Source organism: Tamandua tetradactyla, chromosome 11 (genome assembly GCF_023851605.1).
Source record: "Tamandua tetradactyla isolate mTamTet1 chromosome 11, mTamTet1.pri, whole genome shotgun sequence".
Lineage (NCBI taxonomy): Eukaryota > Metazoa > Chordata > Mammalia > Pilosa > Myrmecophagidae > Tamandua > Tamandua tetradactyla.
Window position 1 is genome coordinate 83037414 of NC_135337.1, and position 24923 is coordinate 83062336.

Below are 24923 nucleotides of genomic sequence, written 5' to 3' on the forward strand. Positions count from 1 at the left end.
ACATAGCCACAAGAAGCTGGGTCTACCAGCCAGCAATCTTTGGAGATGAAGAAGGAAAATGCCTCCCGGGGAGCTTCATGAAACAGGAAGCCAGGAGAAGAAGCTAGCAGATGACATTGTGTTCACCATGTGCCCTTCCAGATGAGAGAGGAACCCTGACCGTGTTCACCACGTGCCTTTCCAGATGAAGGAGAAACTGTGACTGTGTTAGCCATGTGCGTTTCCAGATGAGAGAGAAACCCTGAACTTCATTGGCCTTCTTGAACCAAGGTATCTTTCCCTGGATGCCTTTGATTGGACATTTCTATAGACTTATTTTAATTGGACATTTTCTTGGCCTTAAAACTGTAAACTAGCAACTTTTTAAATTCCCCTTTTTAAAAGCCATTCTGATTTTGGTATATTGCATTCCGGCAGCTAGCAGACTAGAACAACATTAGGAAAGGCAGGAAACTGATGTTTCTCTAGCACCTCCAGGAGGAATGCAGCCCTGCCAATTTCAAATTTCTGACCTCCAGAACTGTAAGATAATAAAATTGTACTGTTTTAAGGCACAAATATTGGTAATTTGTTCAAACAAAAATAAAAAACAAATACATCTTTCTTCCAAAATCTATCCATCTATTGTCACTGGCTTAAATCAGGTACCCATCATTTCTCTCCTTGACTCCTTCAATAGTCTCCTACCCATTTCCTTTGACTCAATTTTTCCTACTCCTGGCATTCCCAAATTCCTCATATTATAACTACAATTACTACCTCGGCTCTGGATCTCAATTGCCTATAAAATCTTTAGTATTTCAAATTAGACTCTCAAAGTCTGTCCTATATGTAGATATTCAGTCTCATCTCTAATAACTTAGCCATAAATTCCATAAATCCTCTTTATATCACTTACTCTTGAATATCTCCATACTTCTGTGCAATGTTGTTGCTTCTTCCTCTGATTTCCACTCTACTATCCCTATGCCTTCCACACAAAATTATGCTAAATTAAATGTATACTCCTTATTTATTATTCATTAAAGATTTTCTTGAATACAAAGTGTGGGTAAAGATGCAAAGAAACTGGAACCTTCATGCATTGCTGGTGTGAATATAAAATGTTGCAGCCACTTTGGAAAATTGTATGGCTGATTTCTTAAAAAGGATGACCATAAATTTACCAAATGATTGAGTAATCTCACTTTGTTCATAACAACACTAATCATATAATTCCAAACTTGAAATTTCCAAGTGACTATTAACTGGTGTATTAGTTTCTTAAGCTGCCGGAATGCAATATACTAGAAATGGAATGGCTGTTATGAAGGGAATGAATAAGCTACAAATTTACAGTTCTAAGTCCAAGAATATGTCCAAACCAAGGCATCAATAAGAGATTACCTTCACTCAAGAAAGGCTAATGTTGTCTCGAGCATCTCTCTCAGCTGGGAAGCATGTAGCTGCCTTCTGCTGGTCCCTTGCTCCTGAGCTCCATTACTTTCAGCCTCTGTTCCTGTAGGGGTTCCTCAATTTGCTTCTCTGGGGCTGGCTTTCATCCCTTGGCTTCCCTTGGCTCTCACAGGTTCTGGCTTATTTAACATCTCATAGGAAGGCACATAACAACATCTGCTGGGCTCCAAGTCTCTCTACTAGAACTGCCCCTAACCAGCAAAACAGTAAATTAGAAGCAATACCAGGTTTCTGGAGGGATTGCAGAGATTAGTGCTGCCTTTAAGGACTTGAAGGATGCATGGGTGGTGATTCCCACCACATCCCCTTCAACTCTCCTATTTGGTCTGTACAGAAAACAGATAAGTCTTGGAAAGTAACAGTGGATTATCATAAACTTAACCAAGTGGTGACTCCAATTGCAGCTACTGCTCCAGATTTGATATCATTGCTTGAGTAAATCAACACATCTGCTGGTGCCTGGTATGCAGCTATTGATCTGGCAAATGCTTTTTTTCTCAATGGTTGAAGGACTTGCTGCCTTTACAGTAGTAATGCTAAACATTAATAGATTAAAAGCCCTAATCAAAATATGCAGACTGGCAGAGTGGATGTAGAAATAATGGTCCTAGTGTATATTTTTACAAGATATTCACCTTAGACAAAAAAAACAAATATATTGAAAGTGGAATCCTGGAAAAAGTCATTCCATGCAAACAGTAACCAAAAAAGAGGTGGGGTAGTGTCATGGTCAGGTTCATCTGTCAACTTGGCCAAGTGGCGGTACCTGTTTGGTTGGGCAAGTGCTGGCCTGTCTGTTGCGGTGAGGACATTTCATAGAATTAAATCATGATCATGTCAGCTGCATCCACAGCTGATTCCATTTGTAATCAACCAAGTCAAGTGTCTTCTGCAATGAGTGATGCTTAATCTAATCACTGGAAGCCTTTAAGGAGGATTCAGAAGAGACAGGCTCTTCCTGCTTCGGCTGGCAAGCCTCCCCTGTGGAGTTCGTCCAGACCCTCTATCGGAATTGTTGGCTTCACAGCCTGCCCTGTGGATTTTGGACTTTGCATTCCCACGGTCACATGAGACACTTTCATAGATTTTATGTTTGTGAGTGTTCCCTGTTGGTTCTGTTTCTCTAGAGAACCCTAACTAATACAGGTAGCAATACTAATATCTGACAAATAGACTTCAATACAAAACTGTTAAAAAAGAGACAAAGAAGGGCATTATGTATTAATAAAAGGGGCACTCCACCAAAAAGAAATAACGTTCTTAAACATTTATGCACCTAACAAGAGTATTCCAATTTACATGAGACAAATGCTGTAAAAACTGAAGGGAGTAATTTACATTTGTACAATAATAGTTGGAGAGTTCAACCACTCTCATCAGTAGATGGAACATATGTACAGGGGATCAATAAGGAAAGAACGAACTTGAATAATATGGAAAATGAACTGGACTTAACAGACGTATACAGAACACTACATCCCAAAACAGTAGGGCATATTTTTCAAGTGCTCATGGATCATTCTCCAGGACACACCACATATTGGGCCACAAGACAGGTCTCAAAATTTAAAAACACTGAAATTACACAAAGAAACTTTCTGTAATCATAATGGGGTGAAGCTGGAAATAAAAGGTGGAAATTGGAAGAATCACAAATATATGGAGGTGAAGCAGCATAACCTGAAACAGTCAGTGGGTCAAGGAAAAAACAGAAAGGGAAATCAGGAAGTATCCTGAGATGAATGAGAAAAAGAACATAACATATGAAAATGTATGGGATGCAGCTAAGGCAGTGCTGAGAGGGAACTTTATAATCCTGAATGTCTACATTAAAAAGGAAGAAAGAGCTAAAACCAAAGACCTAATACCATACCTGGAAGAAATAGAAAAAGAACAGCAAACTAAATGGAAAGCAAGCAGAAGGAAAGAAATAACAAAGATTCAAGCACAAGCAAATGAAATAAAAAACAATAATAAAAATGAAAAAATAGACAACAAAAACAGAAGTTGGTTGTTCATGTATTTTTGAAATGTTTAGTCTACTGAAAATGATTTTTCAGATTCTATGTAACCCTGTTCAGAATTCTAACAACTCACTTTGCAAAAATGAAATAGCCAACTGTCAAATTTATTTGGAAGATAAGGGGCCCCAAATAGTAAAAATCATCTTAAAATGATTTTTTATGGCCTAATAATATCCCATTGAATGGTGTATTCCATATCAGGATTCTGTAAGGTATTAGGCCAGTGAATAAGGCCTCACATGAGGTTTGAAACAAACATACAATGGCAGCCATTAGAAGAATTGTGAGGATTGGAGATGGAGTTACCAGAAAGGATTTGTGGTAAGTCCTATTACCTGGTTTCAGGGAATAACCAGGTTATACACAAATAGCTCAGTATCTCAGAATTTACAAATATTAGTTACAACTCCTGAATAGATGTGACTCCTGTAAAAGTTTACAATCTAGAACCCTTTACAATAGGTCTCACCCAGTAACCCACGCTCTAGATTTCAATTTTCTGAGTTAGTATATTCTAGTTAGTGCATGTGAGTGAGGCATGATAATATTTTTCTTTTTGTTTCTGTCATTTCATTCAATGCAAGGTTCATTTGGTTATGTGCCTTACAACTTCATTCCTTCTTGCAGCCACTCAGTAGTCCATTGTATGTAAATGCCCCAGCATCAAGGGATTGAGAAAGCCTTCTTGACCAAAAGGGGGAAGAGAGAAACGAGACAAAATAAATTTCAGTGGCTGAGAGATTTCAAACAGAGTCGGAAACTTATCCTGGAGGCTATTTCTATGCATTATATAAATAGCCCTTTTTAGTTTATGGCTGGCGGGAAGTGCCTGAAACTATTGAGCTGTGCTTCAGTAGCCTTCATTCTTGAAGATGATTGTATAAAGATAGAACTTTTACAATGTGGCTGTGTGATTGTGAAAGCCTTATGTCTGTTCCTCCTTTTATCCATGGTCTGTACGGATGAGTAAAAAAATATGGATAAAAATAAATAAACAATAGGGGGGACAAAAGGTAAGATTAATTGGGTAGATGGAAATACTGGTGGTCAATGAGAGAGAGGGGTAAGGGATATGGCATGTATGAGTTTTTTCTTTTTATTTCTTTTTCGTAGTGATACAAATTGTTCTAAAAAATGATCCAGGTGATGAAAACACAACTATATGATGATATTGAGAACCACTGATTGTACACCATGCATGGAAGGTATGTGTGTAAAGATTTATCAATAATTTTTTAAATGAAATGGTTATTCTAATTTTAAAGGATGCATATTGGTTTAAATAGCCTTGGTACCATTGCTGACATTTTGAAGAATATTTCATTGTATTGCGTTTTATTGCCTCTTGTACTCCCTAAGCAGTTTTTGTAGTAAAGTGATTTGAAAACATAAAGAAAAGAGCTGAGCTAGGGTTAAGGATGAGGAGCTAAGTTTCAATTGGTACAAAATTTCTGTTTGATGGGGTGGAAAAGTTTTGATAATGGATGATGGCATTGTAAGTGTTCCGAACATGTGGTTTATCAGTTCATCTATGGATGGACATTTGGGTTGCTTTCATCTTTTGATAATTGTGAATAATGCTATTTTAAACATAAGTACGCAAATATATGTGCAAGTCTCTGCTTTCAATACTTTGGTGTGCATATAGATGGCATTGAGACTGCTGGATCATATGACAATTCTATACGTAAATTTCTCAGAAATTGCCAAACTGTTTTCTACAAAGCTTGAGTCATTTTCTATTCCCATAAAAAATGTATAAGTATTTATATTTCCCCACATACTCTCCTTTCCAACACTTCCTATTTTCTTTTTTTTTTTAAATAGTAGCCATTGTAATGAGTTTGCAGTGGTATCTCACTGTATTTTGATTTATGTTTCTCTGATAGCTAATGATGTTGAGCATCTTATTATGTGTTTGTTGGCCATTTGTAAGCATTCTTGGATAAATATGTATTTGAGTTGTTTGTATCTTTTGGTTGTTGAATTGTAAGAGTTTCTTTTTTTATTTTTCTGGATAGGATAGCCTTATCAGATATGTGGTTTCCAAACATTTTCTCCCTTTCTCTAAGTCATCTTTTTCCCTTCTTGAAAAAATCCTCTGATGCACAAAAGTTTTATATGGTACAAGCTATTTTTCCTTTTGTTGCATGTGCGTTTGGTTTAAAGTCTAAGAAATTCCTGCATAAAAAATGTCCTGGAGTGGGCCATGGTGGCTCAGGAGGCAGAGTTCTCGCCTGCCATGCCAGAGACCCAGGGTTCGATTCCTGGTTTCTGCTCATGTTATAAAAAGAAAAAAAAGTCCTGAGGAGGTTTCTGTATGTTTTCTTCTAATGTTTTATAGTTTGGGAACTTATATTTAGGTCTTTGACACATTTTGAGTTAATATTTGATTAAGGTGTAAAGTAAATGTCCACATTTTTCTTCTGCATGTGGATATCAATTCTCCCAGAGCCGTATTTGTTGAATAGACTGTTCTGTCCCTATTGAGTGGTCTTGACACCTGGGTAAAAAACTGCTGGCCAGAGATGTAAGGGTTTGTTTCAGAAGTGTCATTTTTATTCTATTGGTCTAAAAGTTTGTCCTTGTATTAGTACCACACTCTTTTGATTACTGTTTTGTAATGAGTTTTAAAGTCAGGAAGTGTGATTTCTCCAACTTTCTTTTTCTTTTTTCAAGATGTTTTTCATTACTTAAGAGTTTCCCACCCTTTCATGGGAACGCGGTGATCGGCTCTCTGTAATCTGCAAGGGATCCTTTTGGACTTTTGATTGGAATTGCATTGAATCTGTAGACCTTTTGGGTGGAGGAGACATCATAACAATATTTATTCTCCCAATCAATGAACATGGAATATACTTTCATTCTCTCAGCAATGTTTTGTCCTTTTCCATGTCCATGTCCTTTGCATGCTTGGTTTGCTGGTTTGAAAGGAAGTATGCTCCCTAGAAAATCCATGCTTTGATCAAAATCCCATTTCATAAAGGTAGAATAATCCCTATTTAATACTGCATGTTTGAAACTGTCATCAGATCATCTCCCTGGATGATGTGATTTAGTCAAGAATGGTTGTTAAACTGGATTAGGTGATGACATGTCTCCACCCATTTGGGTGGGTCTTGATTGGTTTATTGGAGTCCTATAAAAAAGGAAACATTTTGAAGAATGGGAGATTCAGAAAGAGCAGCACCACAAAGCAGAGAGTCCATGAGCCAGTGACTTTTGGAGATGAAAAAGGAAAACACCTCCCAGGGAGCTTCATGAAACCAGAAGCCAGGAGAGAAAGCTAGCAGATGATGCCATTTTTGCCATGTGCCCTTCCAGCCGAGAGAGAAACTCTGACTGAGTTCACCATGTGCCTTCTCACTTGAGAGAGAAACCGTGAACTTCACTGGCCTTCTTGAACCAAAGTATCTTTCCCTGGATGCCTTAGATTGGACATTTCTATAGACTTGTTTTAATTGGGACATTTTCTCAGCCTTAGAACTGTACACTAGCAACTCATTATATTCCCCCTTTTAAAAGCCATTCTGTTTCTGGTATATTGCATTCCAGCAGCTAGCAAACTAGAACACTTGGTCAAATGCATTCCTAGACATTTGATTATTTTAATTGCTATTGTGAATGGAATTTTCTTCTTAATGTCTTCAGATTTTTCATTACTAGTGTATAGAAAGATCCCTGATTTTCACTAGCTAATCCCGTACCTCACCACTTTACTGAATTTGTTCATTAGCTCTAATAACTTTGTTGTAGATTTTTGGGGATTTTATCTATATAATAAGATTATGCCATCTGCCTATAAGGGATGTTGTACTTTGTCTTTTCCAATTTGCAAGCTTTCATTCTTTTTTCTTGTCTAATTGCTCTGGCTAGAACTTCCAGTACTACATTGAATAACAGTGATAATAGTGGGTACCTTATCTTGGTTCTGATCTTAGGCAGAAAGTCTTTAGTATTTCATCATTGAGTATGATACTAGCTTTGGGTTCTTCAAATATGTTATTTATCATGTTAAGGATATTTCCTTATATTAGCTTTCTGTGTGCAGTTAAAAAAGAAGTGCTGGAATGCTTTTCTTCATCAATTGATATGATTATGCTCTTTTACCTTCTTTCTATTAATGTGATGTATTACATTCTTAGTGAACCACACCTGCATTCCTCGGATAAAACCTGTTTGATAACGGTGTATAATTCTTGGAATCTATTTGCTAGTATTTTGTTGAAGATTTTTGTACCTTTATTAATGAGAAATATTGGTATATAATTTTCCTTTCTTTTGATATCTATCTACCTATTTATCATCGTATGAGGGTATGCTGACCTCATTGAATGAGTTAGGAAATGTTCCCTCCTCTTCAATTTTTTTTTTGGAAGAAGTTGAGCAGTATTGCTGTTAATTCTTCTTTGAATGTTCAGTAAAAATCAGTGGAGCCATCTAGTCCTTCATTTCTTTGAAGGTTTTGATTATTGATACAATTTCTTAATTATTTTTAGTCTGTTGAGATTTTCTATCTCTTCTTCCTTTCCTTTAGAAAATTTGTATGTCCCTGGGAATTTGACCATTTCATCTAGTTTATCTCATATTTTGGCCCAAAATTGTTCACATTATCCTATTTTAACCCATTTCTTTCCATAAAGTTGGCAGTAATATCCCCATTTCACTTCTGATTTTATTTATGTATATCTTTTTTTTTCCTTTTCAGTCTAGCTAAAGTCTTGTCACTTTTAATATTTTCAGAGAACCAATTTTTTGGTTATGTTGATTATCTCTATTGCTTTTCTATTCTCTGTTTCTGCTCTAACTCTTGTTATTCCCATGTTTTTACTCAGTTTGTGTTTAATTTGCTCTTCTTTTTCTAGGTCATCCAGGTATGAGGCTAGGCAATTTATTTGCAATCTTTCCTTTATAAATGTGAGCATTTAGAGCTACTAATCTTACTCTCAGCACTGCCTTTACTGAATCCCATGGGTTTTGGTACATGGTGTTTTTGTCCTGGTCCACCTTTTCACTTCAGCTTTCAGCACTAGCTCCACTCAATGGCTCCCCCCCAACCCCATTCAATGCAACTTTTCTTTCTAGGGTAACTTCTCAACTAGTAGACCTGGACTTGCACCCTGAGTTGGTCTTTTGGGGCAACTTTTAGTGCCAGTGTACTGTGACATATGTACAATATTTTCATCGTGGTGCACCAGTAATCAGTCCCTAGAAAAATGCAGCTGAATTCACTTGGACTATTAATCCTCCATCATAGATTGTCAAATTGCTACATGGAACCAAAGGAAGTGGAAAGACCTGAACACATGAGCTGTGCAATGCCTCTCCTACCATTTTTAATATTTTTCTTTTATCTTTTGGAGTCAACATTTCTTGTGCTGGGCTCTATTATTGATCATCTTCTAGAGCTTTGGGAAAGTTGATTCTAGCATAGTCTACCTGTGTTTTGCTCTTTCAAATAGAGGGGGTATTCATCACAATCATCCTTTTCTGCCATCCTGCTGACATTGCCTGACTCATTCATTTACTTTTTAGTATTGTTTTAATTAGAGAAGTTGTAGGTTTACAAAAAAAAATCATATAAAAATACAGAGTTCTCATATAACCCATTGCTTTGGTTTGTTAAAGCTGCTAGAATCCAATATATCAGAAATGGAACAGCTTTTATAAAGGAAATTTATTAAGTTACAAGTTTACAGCTCTAAGGCCATAAACATGCCCAAAATTAAGGCATCCAGGAAAAGATACTTTGACTCAAGGAAGGCAGATGGGTCCAGCACACCTCTATCAGCTGGGAAGACATGTGGCTGGCAACTGCTAGTCCTTTGGCTTCTGGTTTCAAATAGCTTCACCAGGGCCATTTTCTTTCTTCATCTCCAAATGTCTGGGTCTCTTGCTGGCTCTATCACTTCTGAGGTTTCTCCAAAATGTTTCCCTTTTTAAAGGATCCCAGTAAACTAATTCCAGTAAACCCACTTTGAATGGACAGGGTCACATCTCCATCTAATCAAAAGGACACATCCACAATTGGGTATCACATCTCCTTGGAAACAATCTAATCCAAGTTTCCACCCCAAACAATATTAAATCAGGATTAAATGATATGGTTTTTCTGGGGTACAGAGCAGTTTCAAATCAGCACACTTCTTTATTGTTGACACTTTCCATTAGTGTGGTGCCCTGGTACAATTGATGCAAAAATATTAAAATAGTACTCTTAATGTTAGCCCACAGTTAACACTGTGTATTTTCCCCATATACCAAAATATTGCTAGCACCTTGAATTAGTGTCATGCATTTCTTATGAATGATATTCATAAGAGGAACATTCTTATCCTTGTATCATTAACCCCAGTCCAATGTCCACAACAGGATTCACTGTGTTAAACATTCCCATGTTTTATCTTCTTTCATTTTAGTGACATACACTACCCACGACTTCCCCCTTTCAACCAGAGGCACATACATAATTCAGCACTGTTAATTACACTCAGAGTAAGCACAATCATGTGCTAACATCACCACCATCCATTTCCAAACCTTTACAATCAATCTAAATAAAAATTCTGTTCAAATTCAGCATCAGCTTCTTATTTCTATCACCAATCTGTGCCCTGGTAACTATATTCTAGATTCTAACTCAAGGAGTTTCCTTATTATAATTTCTTCATATCAGAGAAACAATAAAATATTTGTCTTTTTGCATCCGGCTTATTTCACTCAACATCGTGTCCTCAAGATTCGTCCATGGTGTCATATGCATCCAGACTTCATAATTTACTGCTGAACAATATTCCATTGTATGTAAACACCACATTTTGTTTATCCATTCATTGACTGATGGACATAGTTTGATTCCATCTTTTGGCAATTGTGAATAATGCTACTCAACATAATTATACAAATATCTGTTTGATGTCCTGCTTTCAGTTCTTCTGTACATATACCTAGTAGCAGGTATGACTGGTCATATGGTAATTCTGTATTTTGCTTCCTGAGAAAATGCCAAACTATTTTCCGCAATGGTTGTCAGCGATTTACATACACACCAGCAATGAAAGAGTGTTCCTTGTTAATCCACATCTTCTCAACGATTGTGTTTCATTTTTAAAAATAATAGTCATTCTAGTTGATGAGAAATGATATTTCATTGTGGTTTTGATTTGCATCTCCTTAATAGAGAGTGATTTAGCATCTTTTCCTGTATTTTGACCATTTTTATACCCCCTTTGGAGAAATGTCTATTAAAGTCTTTTGCCCATTTTTAAATTGGGATATTTGTCCTTTTATTGTTGAGATGTAGAATTTCCTTATATATTCTGGATATTAAACCTTATTGAATATGTGGTTCCCAAATATTTTCTCCCATTGAGTAGGACTTTCATGACAAAGTCCTTGCTGCATAAAATTTTAGTTTGGGGTACATCCCATTTACTTACTTTTCTTTTATTTCTTGAGCTTGGATGTAAATTCTAATAAACAATCGTCTAACACAAGATCCTGAAGAAGCTTCTCTATATTTTCTTCTAGGAGTTTTATAGTCCTGGTTCTTGTTTTTAGGTCTTTGATTCATTTTGATTCTTTTTTTCACATGTTTTAAGAGAAAGGTCCTCTTTCCTTCTTTTCACATGAATAACTTATTATCCCAGCACCATTTGTTGAAGAGACTACTCTTTCCCAAATGAGTGGACTTGACAGTGTTGTGAAAAACTACTTATATATTGGTGTGAAGTTCTGTTTCTTAACACAATTCAATTCCATTGGTTGATATATCTATCCTTGTGTTAGTGCATGCTGCTTTGAGCACTGTAGCTTTGCAATATGCCTCAAAGTCAAGAAGTGTGGGTAATTCCTCTTCATTCTTCTTTTTCAAGATGTTTTTGGCTATTTGGGCCCCTTACTATTCCAATTAAATGTGATAATTAGCCCTTCCATTTCTGCAATGTAAATTGTTGGAATTTTGTTTGATATTACATTGAATCTGTAAATCAATTTGGCTAGAATTGACATTTTAATGATATTTAATCTTCCAATCCATGAATACGGTATACCCATCCATGTATTTAGGTCTTCTTTGATTTTTTAGCCACATTTTGTGGTTTTTTGTATAAAGTTTCTTTATATCCTTGTTTATTTTATTCTTGATTTTTGATTCCTTTAGTCGCCATTGTAAATGGATTTTCCCCCCTGATTTCCTCCTCAGATTGCTCATTAATAATGTATAAGAACAATACTGATTTTTGCCTGATGAGTTCCTGTCCTGCTATCTTGCTGAACTTCTTCATTAGCTCTACTAACATTGTTGTAGATTTTTGGGACTTTCTGAATATAGGATGATGTCATCTGCAAATAGTGAAACTTTTACTTCTTCCTTTCTCATTTGGATGCTGCCTATATCTTTTTTATATTTAACTGCTCTAGCTAGATCTTCTAGGTATTGAGTGTAAAACAAGATAAGAATAAAGGGAAGTAGGCAAGTGTGGAGGATCTGTTTTCCCACAAAAAGTGCGAAAGTGGCAACATCAGTCAGAATTGACCTTGTAATGGAATGGTGAAAATTATGCAATCCCCGGAGGATATCCAAGGAAGTTTCTGGAGATACTTCTGTTTTGGTCATCAGAGGTTGTGTGGGTGAGCAGGCTTTCATTCATCACCAAAACTTTAGGGGACCATTTAGATTTGAACCCTTGCAGTATTCTAGGGCAAGCATCCTCTACTGATGCCAACAGAGACCCTTGTTCAGGCTACATGTCCATGAACATCACAAAAGGATTTCACTGTTTGAACCTCTGGGAGAGGTGTGAAGGATTAGCATTTTTAATACACATTTTGTGAGATCTTGATGCGCTCTGAAGTCTGAGAATCATGACTTATTATGAGAACATAGGAGAACAGATTTATACTCAAGAATCTGAAACATCTTCATTAGATTTTACTTGTTAAAATATTACTACAAAACAGAGCATAAAATCTAAATAATAGTATAAATCTAAATAATAATATAAATCAATCTAAAATAATACAATAAAAACTCATGCTCCCATCAATCAGTTATGAAATAAATCATTACCATCACTGTAGAATGCACTCGAAGGATGCTCTGGTCACATCGTTATCCCTCTTCTTTATTATCCACTATCCTCAACTATGTATTTATCATTTTCTCTGTTGTCCTTCTATTAGGTTGAATCCTACAAAATTACAAGTATTTGATCATTCTCAGTATATAAACATGGGTTTTAAAAATAGGATTCCACTTCATCACTGTGCTGGTTTGAAAGGATGTATGTACCCTAGGAAAACCATGTTTTAATCCTAATTCCATTTTGTAAAGGCAGCCGCTTCTTCTCATCCCTATTCAGCATTGTACATTTGAAACTGTAGTTAGATCATCTCCTTGGAGTTGTGATTTAATCAATAGTGGTTATTAAGCTGGATTAGATAGAGACATGTCTCCACCCATTCTATGTGGGTCTTGATTGGTTTACTGGAATCCTATAGAAGAGGAAACATTTTGGAGAACGGAGGAGATTCAGAGAGAGCAGAGCAGAAAACATAGACACAAGAAGCAGAGTCCACCAGTCAGTCACTTTAGGAGATGAAGAAGGAAGATGCCTCCCAGGGAGCTTCATGAAACTGGAAGCCAAGACAGAAAGCTAGCAGATGACACTGTGTTCGCCATATGCCCTTCCAGCTGAGAGAGAAGCCCTGACTGTGTTTGCCATGTGCCTTCTCACTTGAGAGAGAAACTCTGAACTTCATCGGCCTTCTTGAATCTAGGTATCTTTCCCTGGATGCTGTAGATTGGATATTTCTAGAGACTTGCTTTAATTGGGACATTTTCTTGGCCTTAGAACTGTAAACTAGTAACTTATTGAACTCCCCTTTTTAAAAGCCATTCTGTTTCTGGCATATTGAATTCCAGTAGCTAGCAAACTAGAACAATCACTTAATCATCTCTGTATGTATTTCTATACAACTTATTAAATAAATGCATCTTTTTGAATGAGTCAAAAAGTTAATGTTAATATATGGACTTTGTGGTCTTGTTTTCTATCCTTGTGCTTGAGATTGACACTTCATTTACAGATGTAGCATGAGTTCATTTATTTTCAATTTTACAATGATATCACAAAAAGTTGTCCTTTCTGATGTTGATGGAAATTTTGATGGCTAATTTTCTGCTATTATGAAACTGTGTATGCTTATATGTGATTCCTGGTGGAAATGAGAGAGTCTTATAGTTGAAGTTACTGTGTATAGGGGCGTACTTATCCTCCTGTGGGTACTTTCAAAGGGTTTCTTAAGTGGTTTAATCAATTTACACTCACATTAGAAGTTCTTGGTACTCCAAAGGATCACATCATAATTTTATTTACTCTGGCAATCTAGTGGGTACAAAATATTATTTCCTAATGTACATTTCTCACTATGAGGTTGAAAGTTTGCTGTATATTTTATATACTATAAAATATGGTTTATGTATTATATCCTATTTATTTTTCATATTTTGTGAAATATCTATTTATATTATTCCTACTGAGCTATATTTTCTTATTAATTCATAAAAGGTATTTATCCATTGTCAGTGGATGCATTGGAAATTTCTTCATTAGGTGTGTGGCTTGTTTGGTATATTTTTAGTGTTTCTGGAGTGAACACAAGTGCTTAATCTTAATATAGTTGAATTTGTCAATATTTTTTAAATGGTTTGTGCAAACTATCTTTTTAAGAAACATTTAACTACATCAGTCTAAAGGATTTATATTGTTGCCTTTTACATTGGAGGTATGAATGCAGATGAAATTTATTTTTGCCTTTCATGTAACACAGGAATCCAAATTCATTTTTCTGTCAAGAACATTTTGTTAAAGCATCCATACCTTCACTGCAATGCCACTTCAATAACAGTCTTTATTTATGTGTTCATCTTTTTCTGGGCTCTCTTTTCTGATCATGTTTACTATATCTATACCAGCACAAATATTACACATTTTAATTATTTTATCATACTCGTCTTCTATTAAACTTTGTTGTCACAACAAATCAGACCCAAGACACAAGGGTACATGGTATCACAGATTGACAGCTTCTTCGATGATTGCAATTTAATGCAACAACATTGAAAATCAAGACTTGTAACTCAACCCGTGTTCTGTAACGTGAAAAAATATATATATGCAGAAGCTACTACTTTGAAATTTGGACATATTGGTATTGAAATCCTAAAATCAGATTAAAATATCTATTACATTCACAGTCCATATAAATGGAAGAAAACATATTAGAAACTGCTGAAAGTAACGTGAATAGAATTAACCATTCATTTCAAATTTTTAGAAAAATTTTGCTATATCATCATTTGTATTCATACATTTTAAAATATATTCTCACCTACATAAATTATAGGTTTGAACCTAAGTGTGGTATCAGTCTTCCTGATATTGTTGTTAGGATATTGGTGCCTTTGAGTGTACTGAAAGACAAGTTACTGAAATTCAGTTGCAGAAGGAAGGTGTGTCCATTCATGCAAGTCAAATATGAGCAGAATGAGTTGGGGCATGGGGAACAGGATACCCCTGACCTCTCTGAGTGAAGGAATTAGCCAATGCAAAGTTCTTCCTTTGCTGGTATTTACTCCTTAAGGACTTTTCCTGTCCTGGGATCCAAGGACAACAGAGAATTTGAATAATGAGGAGCTTTGGATATTGAATCCCCACGGGCCGCTATGACTGCAAATAATCTTCCTGTGACCATCTCACTCCATACCACTGCCCAGAACAGTAGACAGTACACCCGGGTCTCATCCTAGGAACCATCATATCTGCATGGAAGCCAGTGCCTTACTATGTGGCCTGAGTACAGAGATTCCATTTTCATCCCTCAACATCCAGTGAGGAACTGAATGTCCTACATTAGTGTTGGCACCCAGGTAATATGAAGTCTCCTAGTTGATGTTTTGCAAATAGAAGATATTTTGGTCTACCATTCCATCTAGGGTCAGCTTTCTGGGGAGTACATGCGGAAGTAATCCATCTATTTCATATGATTTGTTGTATATGTGTACCCATATTCGAACAGTCTCATTATGCTAATCTCCTATTCTGACCCTGAAGTTCGAGGTATGTTTTTATTATCAACATAATTCTTCCCTTACTCAATTCTGATGAATGTTTTAGAATGCTGTAAAATTATCTCTAATTTCTTGACCTGGTGGGAGGGGATGCTGATACCCCTCTGAAGGGGATATCTTTTGTCTTGATCCTTTTAACTGGCTGTGAATACACTGGGGAAAGGTAGACAACCGTGCAGAACCTCCTAAAATCCCCCAACTACCTATTTCACTTTATTAACTTATGAAATAATCCACAAAACATAATAGCACAGTCAAATAGGATAAATATCCATATGTCTATGTTTTAAGAATTAATACATGCTGACATTTTGCTATTAGAGTTCTTTATGTAATGTAGCAAAATACTATCCATAAAGATAATATATTTCTCATATTCCTTTTTATTCCTCTTCTCCTATTTCCAGATGTTGTTACCTCTGTATTTTAGGCATTAATTTATACTGTTTTTCATGTGAGTGTGTGTGTATGTGTGCCGCAATGAAAATGCTCATCCATTGGAGAAGGGCTAAATATATTGTGATGTAAAAAGGCAGTAGAATATAATAGGGTAGTTAAAATTAATAAATGAAAGGTGTGTTATTAAATGTATTATTTAAAAAACCCATTGTGAAATGACATGTACAGTATATGAAGTTTTAAATCATAATGCAAACTAAGACATTGTTTATAGTTAGAATCAGAATAACTGTACTGAAAATACAGAGGAATAATGCATCTCAAGTTGAGTGTGGTAATTTTTTTAGAGGGACTGACAAAAGCTTGAGAATGCAGAAAATAAAGGAGTTTCAAATAAGCATGCATTATTTTGTTCCTATAAAAATATTTGAAATATTTTATTTTCACTTGATGATGTTGAGAGGTGCGCATCCAGATTTAGTTATTTTTCAGTATATTTGAAAAGTTAAATAATAAAAATAGAAATTTAAAACATTTAATACTTCTCATATGATAGATATTATGTTAGACAAATTACCTTTCTCCTTTGAATATTCATTACATGTATCATGTTGATACATGTACGTCTACTTCATTCATTTTTATTTGAGATATATTGCGTCCTATGTCCACGCCAAATGAATCCTGATATCACTAATGTTCATTTGGGTTATTCTTTCCCTCTGCTTCACTAACTCCACAAGGGTTGCCATGGTAGTTTCAGCACATCCATTCTTTCCTGAAATCTAAAGTTATCACACTTGGTATGTGCTTGTTCTCACTTCTCCCTTGACTCCCCCTGTATGAGCCATGGCAGATGGTCAGTTCATGTCCAGGGCAGAAACAAATCCCATTAGGACATATTGAGAGGGTCTCATTTGTTACACACCAAACTTGGTGATTTGGGCTATTTATTACTCATCCTTTCAACATTCCTACAAAGTTTTATGATGGTTTTCATAAGCAAATGAAGAGATGGAATCATCTTAAATGCTGTATAATATCCTTGTTCACAGAGCAATGCTGGAGGCTAAATTAAGTTCAGGCCTGTCTGAAAGCAAATCACACACCAAACGATTGGTACGTAACTAAGTACTTAGGGATTTAAGTAAACTTAAACTTAAAAGAGTTTTTCTATAAACTTGGAATATGTCATTGGTAACAGAGACCATCAGGAGTTAGAAATAGGGTAAGATAATGGGTAATTGGAGCTGAAGGGATACAGACTGTGCAACAGGACTAGATACAAAAACTCAAAAAGGGACAGCACAATACTACCTAATTGCAATGTAATTATGTTAAAACACTGAATGAAGCTGCATCTGAGCTATAGTTTTTTGTTTGTTTGTTTGTTTGTTCTGTTTTTTTATATATGTATTTTTATTTCTTATTTTTATTTTTTTCTCTCTATTATTTTATTTATTTTTCTGTTGTCTTGCTATTTCTTTTTCTAAATCAATGCAAATGTACTAAGAAATGATGATCATACATCTATGTGATGATATTAAGAATTACTGATTGCATATGTAGAATGGAATGATTTCTAAATGTTGTGTTAGTTAATTTTTTTTTAATTAATAAAAAAATAAATAAAATAAAATTTAAAAAAAGAGTTTTTCTAGTGACATGCAACTCTAAATATAAGGATCCTAGTGAGTGGTTTACACTTAAGTTACTTTTAAGACTTTTTAAAAAATCATTTGCTCATTAGAATAATGGCAAAATACTTTAATGTACCCAGGACTTTGCCAATAAACTCTTGCCTGTTTTGGGGGAAATCCAGTGACCACGTCCTCAGGGATGTCTTCTTAATACTGGAAATAGAAGGACACCAAATTTTGGATTCCTTTTCCCACAGCTCTCTGGCCCAGGCTGTGACAGTTCCCAAAAAGAAAAAAGAAGGAAAGAGGATCTTATCTACCATTATTTACCTTCATATTTACTTTCCTAACATTATCTGACAACTGACTCAGATGTGAAGAATTATTTCCATAGGCTGCCATGGACATGAGTGAAAATGAGTAAAGGGACAGAACTCTGTGACTTGCAGTGAAGGGAGTAGATAACAGGAAAGCTAACTGTAGAAGTAATAACCTATTAATGGAAATGAACACATATTGAAATTAGGAATCACATGGTGTCACTTCATATTGCTTTTCATATAAAATTGTGACTGGCGGTTTATTCATATATTGCTTGGTTGAAGTGGGAGAAAGTAAGGAATTTATGAAATTCAGTTTTCGTTATCAACAAATAACTCTGATAATTGTATATTCATAAGAGCCATAACACCTCGAGGTTTCAGGTGAAATATCCTAATTTTAATTTAAGCTCCTTCATGCATATTTTGCTTTGAGGCTGTTACCAGATAGACAATACGTAAGTGTTCAGGGAGTTTTTTAAGCCTTTGAAACCAGAGAAAGAATTCAGCGCCTTATTCAAGTGGAAAATTTCAAAAGGAATTGGTGGAATGTGATTGATGCCTTAGGATTTGCAATCGTATGTGACTCATATGGTGGAATGAGGTCAGCTCTGAAGTCTGGACGCTTGAGTCCAAATCCCTCCACCACCTCTTACCAGATTGCAACACATTTTGTATAGATTTCATGTTTATCTTTTTGTAAAGTCATGGGTGAAATAGTGGATTATAAAGCAGCTAACTCATAGGTCTGTTGAGAAAATAAAATTAGTTGACATAGGTAAAGTGCTGAGAACTGTTTCTGACAATACTTGGAGGTTTATTCGTATTAATGATGGTGGTGGTAGCAGTTTATAATAATTATTATAGCTATTATTGATTTCTCCTAATACTAATTAGAAAAACTATTGCAAGGGCTAAACACTCATTTGATGGGACATTGAAATGGAAATGGGGAATAGAAGGCAGATCTTGATGGCTCATGAAAATGAAGACGATAAATGGAGTCATGAGCTTGAGTTTCTCGTACACAGCCCATTTGGAGAACATTGAGAGTCCGGCCACCCACTCCTGAGGAAGTGAGAGTATCTGAGCCAACCTGCTTAAGAGTTGAGTACCAACACTCCACAACATCTATACTCTAGTCAAAGTATGGTCCCAGATGAGGCCAATTTTTTGCCCCAGTGTCAAATTTTTTTGAATTGGATACAACAATCAGTGTTTTTTTTTTTTAAATCCTTGGAAAGTGGGCAAAGATTGGACAATCAATGATTAAGGAGTTCAGAATGTTTCATAAGCTTCATTATAAAGATTCCTAGTTTGTACACTCTTACAGAAGTCACAATTACTCCTGAGTTTTATCTGTTATTTCTAAATTCTGAGATGATGTGTTCTGTGTATAACCTGGTAGCTTCTTGGAACTTTAGGTATCTTTGTGACACCCGAGGTTCAGTTTTAGAGTTCAGCAGCTCTGCAGCTCTATAAGTCAGCATTGCTCCATACAGCAACTGTTAAGGCAGCTGAAGAGATCAGATTTCAATTAGAGATACGGATGTTAGTGGATCTGGTTAGGACTAAGGTAAATCAAAATGCAGGGTAAAGAATGATGTTGTCTGTATTTAAAACTTCCATTTCTGCATGAGAACAAGGAAAAGGATGTTTATTTTGTCCAAAATTTAAATTTTCTGCAGCACACTATCTAATTTAACCTGTTTGTTCAGTTTATTTAGATGAACTAACTACCTGGAACCTAGAAATAGAGAATGAGATCTTCTTATTCTGTACAGATTAATCTAATACAGTGATGCATTCCAGATTATTTGGGACAGTAAATAAAAAAAGTATGTGCAAAGTTCCCATCATGAGCTGGGGCAAAATGTGGAACAATTAAATGTCCCTACCTGGGGAATTCCTGATATTCTATCAAGCATTAGGGACTCCCAATTTAATAGGCTAAGCAATCAATCTTTAGGCTTGCTGTTATGAACTTATTCCTGCAATTGTGAAGTTAAGCCTGCTCATAATTTTGCCTAAGAGTCACCCCCAGAGAACCTCTTTTGTTGCTCAGATGTGGCCTCTCTCTCGAAGCCAACTCTGCAAATAAACTCACTGTGCTCTCCCCACCCTCAACCCATTGTGGGACATCACTCCCAGGGATGAGCCTGGTGCTGGTATCATAGAATTGAGAATGCCTTTTTGACCAATAGTGGGAAAGTAAATGGAACAAAATAAAGTTTCAGTGGCATAGCAACTTCGAGTCCAGGGGTCCTTCTGGAGGTTACTCTTGTGCAAACTTCCACCAGATATTGCAAATTGCAACAGTATGCTAAGCCCTAACCAACAGTATTCCTGAAAACCCTAAAGAATGCCCTTGGCTCTATCTAAGACTCTATAAAGTTTTTACTTAGCAAGTTTATTTTTTCAGAAACTTAAGTCCTCCAGATTGTTATGGAGGCTTATGCCAGATAAGCCCTGAAACCCAGAGGTACCAGTTTCTCCAAGAACATCAACCAGTTTCATTCTTCTATTCATAAGGTCAATACCCCTTTCCAGCACAAAGAATTTAAAATAGTCATTGTCTAGATATCCCCGAAGGTTGCAAGAATGATCAAATGAGAGGTCGGAGGTGAAACGGAGAAATTAGGATTAACAATGATTATGACTACTGATACATTATATGATATTTCTTTTAATCTTACTGAATATTAGAATAGCCAGAAGGAAATACCCAAAAATTGTTGAACTGTATTCCAGTAGACTTGATCTTTGATAATGATTGCATAACTATATAGCTTTTATCATGTGACCATGTGATTGTAAAACCTTGTGACAGATACTCCCTTCATTTAGTATTTGGGTAGATGATTAATAAAATAAATACATGCATAAAAATAATAATAGGTCATACATATAAAGAAAATATCCAAGACATAAACTATGGAAATTAGTTATCATACAACTTTAATAATCTTTCATCAATTGTAACAAATGTAACTACTGTTAAAAAAATAGTCGAATTGCAGGAAAGTGTTATCATCAATGGTAACAAACTTTCCACATCAATACCAGTGTGGGTGATAAATGGGAATCCTGTATTTTATGCACGATAGTTCTGTAAACCCACAACTTCTCTACTAAAGCATTTTTTAATTAAAAATCATAATGATATACCCATTTCATACTCACTGGGATATGGTTATAACAAAAAAGATAGATCATAACGAGTCCTTGTGATGATATGGAGAAATTGGAACTTTCTTGCACTGCTAGTGGAAGTGTAACATGGTGCAACTCCTTTGGAAAACAGTATGGAAAGTTTAAACTTTCCTCAGAAGTTTAAACATAGTTACCATATGACCCAGCAATCTCACTTCTTGGTATATACTTAAGAGAAAAGAAAAAATTGCACATGAAAGTTCATAGCAGCATTAGTCATGATAGCCAGAATATGGAAAAAAACCAAATGCCCATCAACTGATGAATGGATGACATTTTGTGGTATACCCTTACAGTGGAGTATCATTTAGCAATAAAAAGGAATCGAGTACTGATACATGCTACAATATGTATGAGCCTTGAAAACATGCTGAATGAAAGAAGCCAGTCATAAAACACCATATATTACATAAAAAACATTTATACTAAATATCCAGAATAGGCAAATCCATGGAGGCAGTAGATTAGGGATTGCCCAGGGTTGGGAGGGGGCTTCTGAGGATATGAGACATGACTGCTAATTGGTATGGGGTTCTTTTGGGGGTGATGAAAAGACCCTAAAATTGATTGTAGTAATGGTTGCACAACACTGAATATATTAATATCCAATGAACTTTATACTTTAAATATGTGAATTTATGGTATGTGAATTATATCTCAATAAAACAGTTATTAAAAGGGGTTGCTGTATTCATCATGAAGGCCAATGTCATAAGATGCAAAGAAAATTCTGGAAGTGTTCCAGATTAAAGGACACTAAGGAGATATGACAACCAACCGCAATATCTCACCCTAACAAGGAGGATTATGCAATAAAGGACATTATTGAATAAACTGAAAAAATTAGAATGAAGAGTAATTTAGAGAAAAGTATTTTATCAATATAAATTGATGAAATTTATATCTATACTGTAGTTTTAATGTAACAGAAAAATCTCTATTCTTAGGAAATACATATTGAAATATTTAGGGGTAAAGAGTCGTAAAATATAACTTATTCTCAAATGATTCACAAAAAAATTGTGCATGCATATTTGGAAAGGAAACAAATGACAAAGCAAATAGGAGTAAAATATTAATAATAGCTGAATTTGGCTAAAGAATAAAGTGTTTTTTATTTTTGTATCCTTTTGTAAGTTTGAAATCATTCTCAAATAAAAAGTTTAACAATGAAAAAACAATTAAAACCTTCCAGCTGATTCTGATGTAAGGCAAAGTTTAAGATCCACTCTTCTAAAGCACAGATTATTCTTATTTTTTTATTTGGGGGTCCTGCTAATTTGAATCCTTGGAGAAATTCTCAAAGGAAATCCATGTATTGTTTCTTATTTTATTCCTATTAGTTGGCACAATATGGAAAAATAGTAGATATTCAATAAATAATATTTGTGGATGGAGTAGGGGAGGGGAGAGGAGAACAGAAAAAGAAGAGGGGGGAGAGGAAGGTAGACGAAGAAAGGGAAGAAAAGGGAGGAGAGTGAGAGAAAGAGAGAGAGAAAGGGAAAGAGTTATAATAATACCCCATTTTACAATAAATATTTGTGAGTTTCTCTAAAACATAAAGGATCCTTGTACATGTGTAATCTCTCCTATCACTTCTCATTTTCCTTTAGACTCATCAACAACATGGAATCAGAAAACCAAACAGATGTAGCAGAATTCTTCCTCTTGGGTGTCTCAGAAGTTGCAGAAGAGCAGCCCCTTGTTTTTGGACTCTTTCTGACCATGTACTTGATCACCATACTGGGAAATCTGCTCATCCTTCTCACCATCAGCTCTGACAACCACCTCCACACCCCAATGTACTTCTTTCTCTTCAACCTCTCATTCATTGATATCTGTTTCAGCACCACTACAGTTCCCAAGATGTTGGTCAACATCCAAACACACAGCAAATCCATCAGTTACGTAGGTTGCCTCATCCAGGCTGGCTTTGTCCTGTTTTTTGCTGGTATGGAAAATTTCCTCCTTGCTGCTATGGCTTATGACCGCTATGTGGCCATTTGTCATCCACTGAGGTACACAGCAATCATGAATCCTTGCCTCTGTGGCTTATTGATCCTAGTTTCTTTGTTTATTAGCATTGTGGATGCCCTGCTCCACAGTCTCATGATGCTACAGCTATCTTTCTGCAAAGACCTGGAAATCCCCCACTTCTTCTGTGAACTTGTTCAGATCATCAAGCTTGCTTGCTCTGATGCCCTCATCAATACCATCCTGGAATATTTAGTGACAAGCATATTGGGTGGTGTATCTGTCCTTGGGATCATTTTCTCTTACATTCACATTGTCTCCTCAATTCTGAGAATGCCATCAGCTAGAGGAAAGTATAAAGCGTTTTCAACCTGCGGATCTCACCTCTCAATTGTTTCCTTATTTTATGGAACAGCTTTTGGGGTCTACATTAGTTCTGCAGTTACTCACTCTTACAGGAAAACTGCAGTAGCTTCAGTGATGTACGTTGTGGTCCCTTCAATGATGAACCCCTTTGTCTACAGCTTGAGGAACAGAGATATTAAAGGGGCCTTGAGGAACCTCATCTCAAAAGCAGCTTTCTCATGACTGTGCCATCCGCCTTGGGTTTGGTCTTCTAGAAGAAGTAAAAATAACAAGAATATTGGGTGAGCCAGAAATCTGAATCTCCTATCACCATGTCTGTGGGACAATTCTTAAATACCATAATACTAACAGAAATTCAATTAGATTTGAAAACTGACTTTCCTCTTCTCTAACTTTGTGATTTCTCAAAATTTATATGAAGTCTGAGTTTAATTTCTTTGGTCAGCATTTTAGTTTTCTGGCTGCTGAAACAAAAACTATGCAATGGGTTGGCTTAAACAATGAGAAATCATTGGCTTTTAGATCAGAAATCATGGTTTTTAGATCAGAAGAAGTCCAAATTCAAGTCTTCATTAAGATGATGCTTTCTCCTATAAGATGTTGGCATTTTGGGCTTACTGCTGGTGACCCTTGGTCCTTGATTATTCTGTCACATGGAAATGTACAAGGAGGCCTCTCCTGGCTTTTCTGGATTCCATCCACATCCAACTTCTCCTTGTTCTCTCCTATTTTCTCTCTCCTGAAATTCCCTCTAAGGCCTTCAGTAATATCATTAAGATTCATACTAACTCAGTTAGTCCCCACCATAACTGAGATAGTCTCATCAAAATTTCCTATTTACAATGGGTTCACACTCATAGGAATGGATTGAGATTAGGAGCATGTTTTTTTCTGTGATACATAGCTCCATACTACCACAATCAGGCTCCACAGAAACAGAGCCTGAGTAAGAGACAACTGCTATAATGATTTTGAGGGCAAAACTCTCTAGAAAACGTTAGTGAGAGAAGGAAGATGGGCCAGAATTAAGTTCTAAGAGAGGTATCCTTGCAGCTAGAGACACTCCATGGATAGTGCCATGTATATCACATCTCACAGTAATTCCTGTCTTGAGGTCTGTGGGCTGACCATTTAAATTCATGCCACCAGTGACTGCCTGCAGTGTGTTACTGTGGTGGTGTCACTGGCTTGTCCTGCAGGACAAAGTAGCATTGTTCTTTTCTGATGGAAGTAATTCTCCAGTTAAGGGAGCAGCCATGAATTGTTGTCAGTCAAATCTGCCAGCAGCTGGGGTTTAATGTGGTAGCTAATAAATGTGCTCTCTGTAAAGCACCAACAGGAGCTACAATTCTTGGCTTCATCATCCATAAAATTAATGTAGATATTTTGTTCAGGATTT

The 24923-nt window shown here is 35.9% G+C and overlaps 1 protein-coding gene across 2 annotated transcripts in view; it reads left to right on the forward strand.

Moving 5' to 3' along the window:
- LOC143650546 (olfactory receptor 7G2-like) overlaps positions 1-24035 on the forward strand; it is a 99599-nt gene extending 75564 nt beyond the window's left edge. The window contains exons 2-3 of one of the 2 annotated variants that reach the window (XM_077121444.1): positions 4593-4684; positions 22798-24035. In XM_077121444.1, the coding sequence (XP_076977559.1) occupies positions 4674-4684; positions 22798-23746 (960 nt within the window). In that variant the 5' untranslated portion in view covers positions 4593-4673 and the 3' untranslated portion in view covers positions 23747-24035. The remainder of the gene's footprint in view (positions 1-4592; positions 4685-22797) is intronic. The other variant, XM_077121445.1, reaches the window with a different exon arrangement.
- The last annotated feature ends 888 nt before the right edge of the window (positions 24036-24923 follow it).